The following is a 15,001-nucleotide window of genomic DNA, read 5'->3' as shown; positions in this document are numbered from 1 at the left end:
GTTTAATAAGTCCAAGCAGATGAGAACCTCTGCCATAGGCCCTATTATGAAAATGTCCGGGTTATGCACAGGTCTGTGCGTTTCAGACTTTCACACAAAGCAACTGACTACTGTACTGATTCACATATGAAGGACAGACCGCAATGTGATTACAAATGCATAACAGCAACTTTGTTTGTTTGCTTGTTTTTGTTTATAAACTAGTAGAGACCGTGTTACTAATTAAACTAACGATTAACTAATTGAGAGCTATCCAGGAAAGGGTAACAGTCTTCGCTGCTAACGGTGTTGTAACTCATCACAGCTTGGCAGCCGCAGTCGGGCGGGTTTATTGAGGTTGAATCGATTCCGTAAACAACGTGTTTCTTAACGAGTGACGTCAGTTGAGGTGGTATGAACACACGCAACGTGGCTTTGCCTTAACTGGTCTGGATCAGCGCTGTATTCAGGTCTTAAGCCAGGGGGGGTTCTAGTTAGGGAACATATGTAGTTCAGCCCAGGCAAACCAAACCAAACCAAACTCAACCCAGAAGGTTAAATCAGTGTCCCTCTGAATCATCTTTAGCAGACAATCTTGCTCAAATTGAACTAATGAAGCACATGGGGAATGAGGTGACAGGGGGAGTGGGGCGCTGTGCTGGAATGAACCCCCAGAGACCCGGTAATGCAGACCTGAGCGTCTAGGACTGTACGGCCGTGTGACACAGCCGCTCAGCAGCGGGCAGGATAGAGGACAGGGTGTCTCATACCGCTGTCATCGCAGGGGGTGGACATGGTCTCACCGCACTGAAGGACGTGCTTAAAGCGGACAGTGATCACAGCGCCGGAACCGCCAATCTTCTCCACAATTTCATTCATAACTTACACCCGAGGACCTGCACCAGCACGCACACTGACACACCTGCGAGCCAGCGAGAGGATGGGGGGAGGGAGAGAGGAAGAGGGGGGGGAGGGAGGAAGAGGGGGGGCAGTGCCTGTGAGTTTGAATGTGGATGTGAGAGTGCAATGGGATGTCATTTCTGCCTGGCAGGTCACACTGGGAGACACCGCGCAGTAGAGAGAGGAGAGGAGAGGAGAGTGAGGAAAGAAGAGAAGAGAAGAGGAGAGGAGAGGAGAGAGAAGCGCACCGACCCCGCACTCGCCGGCTCGGGTTGTGACGATCATATAACATTATAATCTGTCACACTGTGTAGTAATGTTACCTTTTTTCCCGACAAGGCAAGTGAACACAGCAGACCGCAGCTGCAGGGGCTCCGGACAGGACAAAAGCGCGTCGCCTGTTAATGAAGACAAACCAACAGACCCAAAGAACTGCAAAGAAAATAAATATTACAAATAAACCAGTTTAGGATAACTGAACTGAAAGAATTTTATTATTTTTATTATTCAAATTATTGATTTAGGTAGCGGACTCCCAGGCGATGTTTACTTGCTTACTTACCCAGGTGTTGCAGTGATCGCAGGGCGCGGATCTCGGAGAGCCCGCTGTCCACTGCGCAAAAAGAGTCCGGCCGCTGACCTGGGAGAGAGGGGGCACTGGAGTCGGCCAGGTGTAATTGGTCCAGCCTAATTGACATCAATAACAACAACAAACGAAGACGACGATTAAACTTGTTCGCCTGCCTCAGTACCGGACTGTACACGTTATTATAAATCCCTCCTCGGGTCTAAACCGCCAGCTGGACTCCGCTCTGGCCGCAGGATGCCTCGTCTGGTGTGGGACGCTGTCTTCCTCCTGACCGGTGAGTTGATTCTGATTGTGTCCCTGTACGAAATGGCTCGGGTCGTAAATACTGTGTAAATATGTGTTTCTTAGCAGGCACCCTTGTCCAGGGCAACTTACAAAATGTGAAAATATTAGAGCCCATACAAGTGTATCTAGTACTGTAGCCTGCGTCAGGGGTTCCCAAACTTTTTTGGCCCAGGGTCTCCTTTGCCGCTCAGATGTAGGTTGGGGACCCCCACCTACCAAAGGATGGCGCTTGCCGGGGGGGTGCCGACTGTAAAAACGCGTGAGGTGCGGGGCGAGGAATCAACGCAAACCCAATTACACCTGGCTTTAAATGCAACACAAACTTGCACTACTGGACAAAATCAACACACATTATTACAGAAAAATATATTGCTAAACTAAAATGCTTCTCCTGCATGTGTATCTTCAGCAGTTGAAATCCTTTTACTGCGATGTGCGTTGTTTTACATGTTGCGCGTCATATGTGCGTCCAACACGCAATATCCATAATCGAGAACTCGCGTGTAATAGATATTCACACGCGTCCGCAGGCCGACAGACTGGCAGTTTCAAAACACTGAAACACGGATATTAATTTCATTGCATTAACTTCATTGACACATTTAATTCGTTTTAAGTTTCTTGTAGCTACTTTCAGGAAACGCGAGCCCTCTTTATATACACGTCAGCAGATTGAAAGCCGGTTCGGCATCGCCAAGCAGGTCATCCACCCAAATCACGTCGCATCACATGAACTGAAGTAACCAAACTGATCAAGGGGTCGCTGGCAGGGCGCTATACTTAATTAGTTTCGGTTATGATTCTGAATTTGCAGAGTTTCTCCGTTTTTTGGATGGAGATGAGCAGACTAATAAACAAGAAATGCACACAGTTGGTCAGTGTTTCACCTTCTCAGTGTACCGGTCCAGTAACTCGGCCCTGGGCAGGGAGTGACGTCACCCTCCCGCTAGCAGCGAGAAGAGAACCCAAGAAAAAGTTCAAGGGAAAGCCTTAACAGTTACAACTCATAAGAACATAAGAAGGTTTACAACCAAGAGGAGGCCATTCGACCCATCGTGTTCCCTCATGGCAGACCCTGCGTGTGTGTGGTGGTGTGAGATTGTACAAGTCTCTCATGAGGGCGCAAAATGAAAATGCTCCAGTTAAACCAAGAAGCAGATTTTAAAGTCATTTCTCCACTCTAGCCTAGTGTGTGTGGGTGATGTTGTAAAGCATATTTCCCATGTACCCGTTTATATGTAGGTCCTCTGCCACAGGACAGTGTACAACACATGTATGTGAACACACGCACGTCCCTGGGTTCTTTCTCTTGTAATGCTACATACAAGTTAGTGGATGAATCACGTCTGTAAACCGCTGTCCTCTCCCCGGTCTGCAGCAGTGACGCTGTACCGTCGTGTTGTGTAACGTGGAGCAGGTGGTGGCGGCGGATATAAAAGGATTTGGTTAGAGAGGAAAAAAATACTTTCGAACTAGGCCTTGTGCTGAGTGAAACTGTGCTACAGCAGCATTTTCGTGATTGTTTTTGCTGGGAAAACTCCTGTCAGCGGGACAGTGTGGGTGGATGCTGGAGGACAGTGCCGTGGCAGTAGAGTGGTGTTGTACAGGTCAATGTGTGCAATCGCACTGCGCTCACTGGTCTTGTGTAACAGAGGCAAACATACGTATACAGATACACGCAACCAGCCTGGCATTGTCTCCACAAACCCCCGGAGCTGTGGTGTCTTTAAGTTGATCCTGGCTTAGTCTATATATAGGCCTTTTATTCTTCTGCATCCTTTGTGTTTCACTCTCTGTCTCCGAGTCTTTGTGTCTCTTTCTTTATCTCCCCCCCCCCCCCCCCCTCTGTCCCTCTGTGTGTGCGTCTCTCTCTCTTACGTTTGTGTTTGTTTGCTGGTCAGGTTCCCAGATCTATTTATAACCCGCAGTACAATGCAACACAAGGGCAGTGCAGCGCAGGTCTGCAGGAGGGTTTTAGTCAGTGTGGGCTTGGGGAGGGAAAGGACTCATGTCAGGTGAGGGGGGACAGGTATCCATCCAGGTGTGAGACCCGTTCCCAGACAGACGGCATAGCTGGACAACATCTGGAGTCAGGCAGGAATAGCTACTGACTGGTAGAGGCGTTGAGAGTGAAAGAAAGTGGGAGAGAGAGGTTGGAGGGTGTAGAAAGAGGTAGAGAGGGAGACGCGCGCACACACACACTGTGGAGCTGGCAGTGCTTTGTGTCAGTGGTTTGTTACTCTTTGTTTGTGGTGCTGCTGTAAACCCTAAGCTGCTTCCTTACTGATGTATTTAATGTGCACAGTGAAGCCAAAATGGCTTCTTCATTTGGACAACAGCCTTCTCCCAGAGGCTCCAGCTACCCCCAGCCACACTCCCTAGCAGGCAGGCGCAATGATCCGACGCTGCTCCGATTGCCTAGGGGGGGGAATAATATACAAAAATGAATCATTCCAGAGTTTTAATTGGGATCTCAGTGGGGTCCTGGCCCAGCCAATGGGAGCATGGGAATAAGGGATTAACCTACTTATTGCAATTTATATGAAATGCAGAACACAGCAAGGGGAGAGTGGAGAGGGAGGGGGCGGGAAATGTGTCAATTTATAGGAGTGCCCTCTCATGTTACTGTCATCTGCCCCCCTGTGACTCGCCTATTTGGCAGAGAGTAGCCCAAAGACCCCCACTAGAGTTGCTCAGGGGGTTGAACCACTAAGCAGTGTGTGTTTCAGATGCATTTAAACCAAACAAATCCAAACCCATTGATTGACACTTGAGTTTAATGTCTTTACACACACTCTGCAGTCGGTTTGTTACTCTATGTAGGGCTGCTGTCGTCTCTTGAAATGATTGCGTTCTCTCCCTCTCTCAGCAGGGTCTCTGTTTGCCTGCGCTCAGGGCCAGGAAAATTCCACCTCTCCCTCACTGAAGGGTAAGTCTCTCTCTCTCTCTCTAGCTCTCTCTCTCTCCTCTTTTGTCTGCCCACCTGCGGGTGTTAGTGCCTGCTCAGTGTTGTGCTTGGTGGTGGTGTCGTGTTGTGTTTTGCCCAGGCAGTCAACAAAGGGTTTGTGAGGTAAGCCTTCCTAAAACATGTATTGTGTAGGCAGTGTGTCACCAGTGTGGGCTGCACACCTTTTTGGTCACTCTTCCATCTTCTCTCATTATGAGGATTCCTCTTTGTTTTGTTGTCTCTTGCTGCATTTTTCAATAAGATGAATCTGGAAAGGTCCTGGGCTCCCGACTCATTTAGTTTGTGTGCGTGTGTGTTCGTCCGCTCTCTATCACTTTGAGTTCCTGCTTTTTCTCTCTTTCTCTCTCTCTCGTTGAGCAGGTCTAAGCATGTCAAGCCACACCGTGTAATTGTTCTGACCGACACCACAACTCACTACACAATGCTGCAGCTTCCTGTGTGTGCGTGTCAGCTCTGTATTTGTTAACACTACGCAATACTTGCAAAATGGCTTAAAATGGAGAAAAACAAAACAAGCAAAAAAACGTATACCAGCTAAGACCTAATGGTAGCATGACTGATAGTGGCTGAACTGGGAGACAGGGCAGAAGAGTGAAGGCTGGGCTGTTTAATGGATTGTGTGTGTGTGTGACGGGGGGAATGCACTGGCGAGAGCTTGTGCTGTTTCCTGGAAGGCTAATGGGTTTGTGTACTGTGACCCCCTCTAGCACTTGGTCTCTCTCTCTCTCTCTCTCTCTCTCCATAGAAAATCTTTTTTGATGCTTCAGAGCTCTAGAATGGAGAGACGTGTGTGTGTGTGTGTGTGTGTGTGTGTGTGTGTGTGTGTGTGTGTGTGTGTGTGTGTGTGTGTGTGTGTGTGTGTGTGTGTGTGTGTGTCAACTCATATCAGTGTGAGTCTTCCTGTGTGTGTGTGTGTCAGGCCCATCCCCCTCCCCATTTCCTAGGTGACTCACCTACAGTGACAGGTGTGTCTCTGGGGCCTGGCTTTGAAATGGAGCCCCCGGTCTGCTGGAGTGACGGAGAGAGAGCACAACATCAAAAGGCCTCTGAACCACAGAGCTGTGGTTAATGACTGTCTGAGGGGGGAAGGGGGTGCGTGTGCAGGGTGGGTAGTGTTTGTGAGTGAGAGGGGGTGGTGGTCTTCACTCACCTGGTCAGCAACATCAACGGGTTTTTTGGAGGGGGGTGCGGCAGGTGGGGTTGCCGTAACACCTGCAGCTTTGATGTCTCCTGTCCGGGTGGTTTTGTGTGCGTGAGAGGAATGCTGGCTGACTGACTGACTGGTGAGGCGAGGCGTGCTGCTGCCTCTCTGAGCGCTACAGGTTCGGTTTCTTTACCCAGCGGATTGCGGATTGTTTTGGTGCACTGAGGGATGCTGTGCGGAACCCTGGGCTTCAACACACGGGGAAAAACTGAAGAGAAACTGACATTTTATTTCAATACAATAAATAATAAATCACTTTTTTGCCCCTCCATCTCCCCTCCCTCCTCCTCCCAGTGGCTCCCCTGGCGGCAGCAGTTCGCTCTCACTTCGATGACTGTCCCGACTCCCACTCTGCCTTCTGTTTCCATGGCACCTGCCGCTTCCTGGTCCAGGAGGACACCGCCGCATGCGTGTAAGACACTCCGTCTCTCTGGACTGGGACCACTTCCTGTCACAATGTAGACACATGTCCGATACACAGTCAAACAGGCAACAGACACCTAAATCCTCTGACCTTTGACCCCCTCTCCCCCCAGGTGTCACCCCGGGTTTATGGGCATGCGCTGTGAGCATGCTGACCTCCTGGCCGTCGTGGCAACCAATCAGAAGCAGCAAACCATTGCCACGCTGCTGGTGCTGTCTGTGATTGGCTGTGTGCTGCTCATACTGCTGTGCACCCTCATACAGTGAGTACCACACAACACACTGACACACACTCATACCCTCATACAGTGAGTACCACACAACACATTTACAAACACTTGCACCCTCATACAGTGAGTACCACACAACACCACACTTACACACACTCACACCCTCATACAGTGAGTACCACACTTACTCGCACCCTCATACAGTGAGTACCACACAACACACTGACACACACTCACACCCTCATACAGTGAGTACCACACTTACACTCGCACCCTCATACAGTGAGTACCACACAACACATTTACACACACTTGCACCCTCATACAGTGAGTACCACACTTACTCGCACCCTCATACCCTCATACAGTGAGTACCACACAACACATTTACACACACTCGCACCCTCATACAGTGAGTACCACACAACACATTTACACACACTCACACCCTCATACAGTGAGTACCACACTTACTCGCACCCTCATACCCTCATACAGTGAGTACCACACAACACACTGACACACACTCACACCCTCATACAGTGAGTACCACACTTACACTTGCACCCTCATACAGTGAGTACCACACTTACTCGCACCCTCATACCCTCATACAGTGAGTACCACACAACACATTTACACACACTCGCACCCTCATACAGTGAGTACCACACAACACACTTACACACACTCACACCCTCATACAGTGAGTACCACACTTACACACACTCACACCCTCATACAGTGAGTACCACACTTACACACACTCGAACACTCACACCCTCATACAGTGAGTACCACACTTACACACACTCGAACACTCACACCCTCATACAGTGAGTACCACACTTACACACACTCGAACACTCACACCCTCATACAGTGAGTACCACACTTACACACACTCGAACACTCACACCCTCATACAGTGAGTACCACACTGACACACACATACACCCTCATACAGTGAGTACCACACAACACACTTACACCCTCATACAGTGAGTACCACACAACACACTTACACACACTCACACCCTCATACAGTGAGTACCACACTTACACTCACACCCTCATACAGTGAGTACCACACTTACACACACTCACACCCTCATACAGTGAGTACCACACTTACACACACTCACACCCTCATACAGTGAGTACCACACTGACACACACATACACCCTCATACAGTGAGTACCACACAACACACTTACACCCTCATACAGTGAGTACCACACAACACACTTACACCCTCATACAGTGAGTACCACACAACACACTTACACACACTCACACCCTCATACAGTGAGTACCACACTTACACACACTCACACCCTCATACAGTGAGTACCACACTTACACACACTCACACCCTCATACAGTGAGTACCACACTTACACACACTCACACCCTCATACAGTGAGTACCACACTTACACACACTCACACCCTCATACAGTGAGTACCACACTTACACACACTCACACCCTCATACAGTGAGTACCACACTTACACACACTCACACCCTCATACAGTGAGTACCACACTGACACACTTACACCCTCATACAGTGAGTACCACACAACACACTTACACACACTCACACCCTCATACAGTGAGTACCACACTTACACTCACACCCTCATACAGTGAGTACCACACAACACACTTACACCCTCATACAGTGAGTACCACACAACACACTTACACACACTCACACCCTCATACAGTGAGTACCACACTGACACACACATACACCCTCATACAGTGAGTACCACACAACACACTCACACCCTCATACAGTGAGTACCACACTTACACTCACACCCTCATACAGTGAGTACCACACTTACACACACTCACACCCTCATACAGTGAGTACCACACAACACACTTACTCACACTCACACCCTCATACAGTGAGTACCACACAACACACTTACTCACACCCTCATACAGTGAGTACCACACACACAATAACACTGATGCACATTTGACACTTTCATATAGAAAGCGTAACACACTGACCTTTAACACTTTCAATAATACGCACTCTACAATCTCTCTCTCTCTCTCTCTCTCTCTCTCTCGCCCAGTTGTTGTCGGAAGCGAGGGTTCTGTGCGTGGAGACAGGGGCTGCCCTGTCGCCCTGAGAAACCGGACGGCCTTCTGAAAGGTGGGGCTTCCTGCTGCAACTCGGAAACAGGTAACCATGATGACACAGGTGGCCACACCCTGCTCCCCCATCCTCCACATGCACACGCATGCACGTACACACACACACACACACACACACACACACACTAGAATGTCAATCGAATCCCTAGAAACCATGGGGACAGCAAGTTGAGAGAGTTAATTAGAAACCCAATTAATGCGACCTTTGTTCCGCTCCCAGAGGCTGGGCGTAATTAGCAGGTTTTTATAGCTGCAGATGTGTTGGGAATTGAGCACCTAATGGCTTCTGCTCGTTGCTCCATATAGTCAGTCCAGTGAGCCCTGCGGTCCACACAGTCCCGCGCCTCAGTGATCACAGCGGATCAAAGCAACCCAGCCACTTGCTTGATGACAATGGCGGGGCTGGTGATTACGTGATGAGATGACCTCTCTCTCTCTCTGCTTAATGGATTCCTGCCCCCCCAACACGCACAGAGCGAGCCCTGAGGGCAGCTCCACTGAAACATCGGCACTTCCTGATATAAAAATAAATTAATTAATGAGCCCTGCTGTAAACAGTGCCTGCAGGATTTTAATCAGCTTTATCTCCCCCTCTCTCCTCTCTCCTCTCTCTCTCTCTCCCTGCTGTCTGTGTGGCAGACTTTTCTCCATATGCCCGAGGTACCAGTTTTGTTCAGTGGCGCAGTGCTGTACATGTAGTTTAGTGCTGTGGAAGCTCGGTTTCCTGTGTTTGTCTCCATATACACCCTTCCTTAATATCAATGAAACGAGTGCCGTGCACCTGTGCCAGTCCGTAGCTATGAGACACTAAGACTGGCTCCTGTTTGTGCGCAGACTGTGTTTTTCTCTCTGACCCCAGTTTCTCTCTCTCTCTCTCTCTCTCTCTCTCCAGTGGTTTGAGAAGATGACACTTTCCCCCACTCCCCCATGCCCTTCCCCATCCTCACCCCCCAACCCTCCCTCCATCCAGAAGCGGACTGGACTGGAAGACTGGATTTCAACTGAACGGAGGACAGGAATGAACTCCAGCACACACTCGCACACACAGTTCCTCGGCCTGTGTCTGTGTGTGTCCGTGCATCCGTCTCCGCCCTGCTCCTGCAGAGGCAAACAGACAGACAGACCAAGCCCTGATCCCTGGATGTACTGTGTAGTGGAGAAGATTTTCCCAACAAGCATCTTATATTAATATTATTACTACTACAATTATTATGATGCATTTATTTTTTAATGGAATTGGACCTTTTGTATCCGAAAACAAACTAAAAAAGACGACAACCTCAGAGCTGCATCCGGCTGTGTGGAGGAAGCAGGTCTGCAGGGGAGGAAGAGAGAAGAGAAGAGAAGCATAGGAGGAACGAACAGAGGCGTATAAAAGGACGATTCTAGGATTCGGTGGAAACGCTGGCTTTCACCTGCAATTCAAGTGGCCCCTGCCTTGACCAGGACTAAGCAACACCCCCCAATGTGGGTATTGGACTGAGGAAGGCAGACCGTAGGAAGGGGGTCTGGAGGAGCAGGGCTGCCATGGCCCAGGAGGGTTTCGGAACCTCCTACAGTCTGTCCCTTCGGCCGACTAATTGGCAATGGGACGGGAGTAGGGGAGGTTATGATGGAGGTGACAGGCCGATGACACTAACGAGCTAATGAGTGAGGGATGCAGGAGCCCACCGAGGGATGCCCCCGAGAATGGCGCTGTGGCCGGCCACCACAGACAGAGCAGGTAGAGACTTCCTCCGGGGACAGAGATGGGATCCTGCCACCTCCGCCGTTTTGAGACTGGACACGCTTCCCAGACTCTTATATCCCCCGAACCCCCTGGCCACCATGGTAGCTGTTCACCTTTTATATTACTATGACAACCACTACTACTGTGACTGTGCTGCTGCTGATGAACTTGACGGTGACTCTTACAGTTTAAAGGTTCCCTGAATGCCTTTGAAGGAGCCTTTGCAAACTCGCTGGGGTACAAAAGTCTGATGCACTTCCATACGTTTATGATGATGATGATGATGATGATGATTGTTAATATTTATTTGTTTTGTTGAGCTGTTTGTTTTTTTTTTTTTTTTTTTTTGTGGTAAAAGGCAGAGAAGCTGAAAGGGGGTAAAAAGGGTTAAGACGCCCCATGCCCAGGCCTGCGCTGCACCATACACCCTTTTAATGCACTGCTATCAGAGTCTTTCACGTTCACTGTTAGCACACAATGCACCGTTTGGCTTCGCAATGCACCAAACTATTTTAAACTCACAACGAAATGCACGAACCGCCACCTGCGAGCACCAGAGAGACGAACGGCGGCCTGCACATGGAGCCACACGAGACGCACAGCTTTTACAGGCACAGCATTTTAAAGATTTTAAATGCACAAAGAAATGCGCACATGCAAGCACAGGAAAGACACAGATGGACACGTGATAAACGTATGAAAACGCACACAGCCACACAGGAGTTTATTGTATATGCACAGTGATGATGGGCACTTGCCTGACATGCATGCGAACGCACATGCACGAACTCACTCAAACACGCTCTCACGGAGATGCAGTCTCACTCAAACACTCGCTCAAACATACTCTCACTCAAACACACGCTCGCTCTCGTACTCTCACTCAAACACACTCACTCGAACACGCGCACTCTCGCACTCTCACTCAAACGCACTCTGTAATCGTAGATCCTGGGCTGGGAGGCCTCCCTGGCTGTTGCCCTGCCTGCACTGGGAGAGCCGTGCTCTGGCGTGTCGTGCTCTGGCTGAACCCGGCAGCTCTCAGCCGTGCAGGTCGGTTCCCAAAGCAGGAAGGTCGGGAGGCTTGTCGGAGTAATGCGACTGACCCGCAGCAAAGCTTTTGTATTTGCTTGTTTGCTCTGGGGGATTAGCGCACAGCCCAGCCTTCCAGAGAGCTTACAGTCAATAGGGTACGTGAATCTCCTTTTGTGAGCACTGTTGGAAATGGGCCACTCTGAAAAGCCTTCTGCACTCCACAGTCCAACACACTCGCACTCGCACTTTTTGCTAGATTATGTTCATTTTTTGTTATTGAACAGTTTGAATTGTGCACAAATAACACTCGCAGGTGGTATCGCACACTCGCATGGACAGATTCACACTCTCACACCCATAGATGCTCGCACACTCACTCTCACAATCACTGACACTCCCAGACCTCTCACTCAGTGACACTCGCACACTCCCTCACACTAGCTCATATCTGCTGTACTGGACTGTATTGAGTCTCTTCAGGGCTGGAGACGCTGCTGTAGTGACTGGGCAGATTTTCCGACTCCTTTACTGACATACAGGGTAAACTGGGTCAGGAGTAGGTTGGTGATTGACGGAAGAATTGATGCCCTGTTTTGTCACGGAGCATTCTGGAGCCTCCACTAATCCCTTTGTTATATAAGAGGAGGGAGTGAGGAAAACATAATTTAGTGTGCAGACCAGGAAGACATGAGGTTCTACCTTGTTTGTTTGTTTGTCCATTTCTTTGTTCTGCTTGTGCTGTCTTTCAAATGAGCTGATTGACAGGCAGATAGCGTTGCTGACAAAGTGGGGATCGGGGTGAGAGACTTGAACACAGACACTGTTATACCCCCGCAGAAAACTTGTAATAAAAAAAAGAAAAAGACCTGATCACAATGTGATTGGTCATGTCAAACTGCTCAGTCAGAACAGACCAAACTGTGTATCGATTAGAAGGGAGAGAGGAGGAATGAAAGAGCAACAGGAAGTAGAGAGTGGAGGAGAGAGATGTTCCTTTATCCGTCCAGGCTGCCCTGTAATCTGCTTTCCTCTGAAGTGAAGGGTGACTTCACAACTCAACACAATGTTTGACAACTTTGTGAGTTATTTAACTTGAAAGTGGATTCATTTATTTGTCAGATTTGTTTTTGTTTGTTTGTTGTGTTTTGCACAGGAATGCATCATGAGGATTCCTGTTCATTTTGTTGTCTCTTGCTGCGTTTTTCAATAAGATGAATCTGGAAAGGCACTGGGCTCCCGAGTCCTCATTTCGTTTGTGTGTGTGTTCGTCCGCTCTCTATCACTGGGAGTTCCTGCTGCTCTCTCTCTCTCTCTCTCACGCTCTAGCTCTTGCTCTCGCAGCTGATCAGTATTAGTCTATCCCATTATCTCTCAATGGGATTGCGCTTCAGCCAGTTACTCCCCGCAGGCTCATCTCCACAAGCCTGCCCTGACATAAGGAGCTCTGGTGGGAGAGATCTGGGCTGAGGGGAGGAGGGAGGGAGAAAGAAAGGGAGATGTATAGAGAGAGAGAAGGAGGGGAAAGGAATAGGAGGTAGGAAGAAGGGACAGAAAGAGGAGGGAGGATAAGTCATTGTCAGTGTTAAAACATCGGGAGACTTTATTCCACAAGCTGTACTCTGAGGGACACGGAGTATCACGAGAGAGGGAGGGAGATGTAGGGAGCTCCAGCTGGGTATTCTCCTCTCCCTCTCTCAGCAGATGGTGTATAAGAGGATATTGTAATCGTGTGTGTGTGTGTGTGTGTGTGTGTGTGTGTGGCACAATAACTCCGTAGCTCCTGCAGTGAATGAAACACACATATTCCAAGATGTTTTTTTCCTCCTTTGTGATTTTCGAGTGCGGTACACTGTGACACGGGTGAGGGCTGGCGCTCTGTCACCCTCTGGCTGCAGCATCAGGAGTCAGGATGAGTTGTTCTCTTTGTGTAATTAGTCTACATGTGAGAAAATGCAACAGCTTTATTCCTCTGCTTCTCCCCATCGATAAAGATTAACTCCTCCACAGCTCCTAGGCTTCACATACAGAGCACACACAACCGGCTGAATCACTGAGTAGAATGTGGTAACAGATTTGAATCCATTAGTGATGCATTTAGAACAGTGGCATGTTTGGAATACCTCTCCTCTCAGAGTGCATTGTGACGTCTAATGGTCGCCAGCCAATTGACACTGAATCACACGTTCGCCAGCCAATATGATCAAATAAATCATCGTTAGACCCCTGTGTTTGACCATCTGCCAGTGCTGTACATGAGTAATTAACCTGTTTTCACGTCACAACCCCACTATAATCGGCCAAATTAGAGGCTAATAGGGAAAAGAAGCGGTGTGGTAGAAGGTAACTAAAAGTGTCATAAGGGAACAAGAAATGTCCTACGGAACCAGGGGCCAGATATAAGGCTGTGACACTAATGTCCTCTACGAGACAAGACAGTAAGGCCTAATGTAGTGTGGCATGGTAAATGTGATAAAGTATAGTTGACCATAGTACCAATATGGTTCAAATGTAGCATGGTAAAAAAAGTATCATTGACCTATTTATTAGCAGACACCCTTATCTAGGGTGACTTAATTTACAGAAGAAGCATCTACGTGCAGTCGTACAATCAGAACAAAATACAATAAGATACAATAGCGTTGAGTCCCAGGTGTGTGTTAATGGAAGGCATCAGTGAAGTCACAGTTACACAATACAAGGGCTAACAATACATAGGAGCATAAGGAAATGCATCTGAAGTGCATAAGTGCCAGAGTGCTGGGCAGCCCAGGGGATCAGGCTGCTGTATTACAGTCTGAACAGGTGTGTCTGAGTCATCACTGGGAGGGGGGCAGGGACTGAGCTGTCCTGACCTCAGTGGGAAGTTCGCTCCTCCACTCATGTAGATCATATCACTCTTATATATGTTCACAGTATTATCAGTAATAATCAGTGGCGATTCTAGAGTCTGTGGGGCCCTAGGCAAAGAGGCAAAGTGGCAAAGTGGCAAAGTGGTGGGGGGTGCTGACGGTGTTTTCTACGGTGAGAGCGGGGGGTTCTGACAGTGTTTTCTCTTTGGGGGCCCCTCTTTGCCTACCCCCTTGCGACGCCCCTGATAATAATGCATATACTTATATACATACACTAACTTTTACACTTGACCATGAACATACCAGAAATTAACTTGCATACTGCAGTGCAAATACATTTCCATTCATATGTCATGCAGAAAGCACCTGCAGACACAGTATCTTCAGATTCCTCCACTTCCACTCTTCTCCTGTTATTTCAGGACTGACATTACGTCGACATTAAGCATATAACTCAAGACGCACGTCGTTTTGCTTTCAGTTGACCGTGGGTTATATTATTAAACACCAAACACGTTTAATGGTGAAAGCACTCATTCAGATGTATTAATATAAAACATACATAACGACACACATGCCGTCTTCAGCTGTGAGCGCATTGTCCTCCTCCTGCCTGCAGGCGGCGCTGC

General features: G+C 48.7%; 1 protein-coding gene across 1 annotated transcript; it reads left to right on the top strand.

Moving 5' to 3' along the window:
- The first annotated feature begins 1,047 nt into the window (after window positions 1–1,047).
- On the top strand, window positions 1,048–12,751 carry tgfa (transforming growth factor, alpha). The gene is made up of 6 exons (XM_066714191.1): window positions 1,048–1,742; window positions 4,623–4,682; window positions 6,220–6,337; window positions 6,462–6,611; window positions 8,678–8,787; window positions 9,652–12,751. Exons 1-6 carry the CDS (start codon window positions 1,703–1,705, stop codon window positions 9,657–9,659), a joined length of 486 nt encoding a protein of 161 aa, XP_066570288.1. The 5' UTR covers window positions 1,048–1,702; the 3' UTR covers window positions 9,660–12,751.
- The last annotated feature ends 2,250 nt before the right edge of the window (window positions 12,752–15,001 follow it).

The sequence above is a fragment of the Amia ocellicauda genome, chromosome 9 (genome assembly GCF_036373705.1).
Source record: "Amia ocellicauda isolate fAmiCal2 chromosome 9, fAmiCal2.hap1, whole genome shotgun sequence".
Lineage (NCBI taxonomy): Eukaryota > Metazoa > Chordata > Actinopteri > Amiiformes > Amiidae > Amia > Amia ocellicauda.
This window is presented reverse-complemented; position numbering and strand designations above follow the sequence as displayed.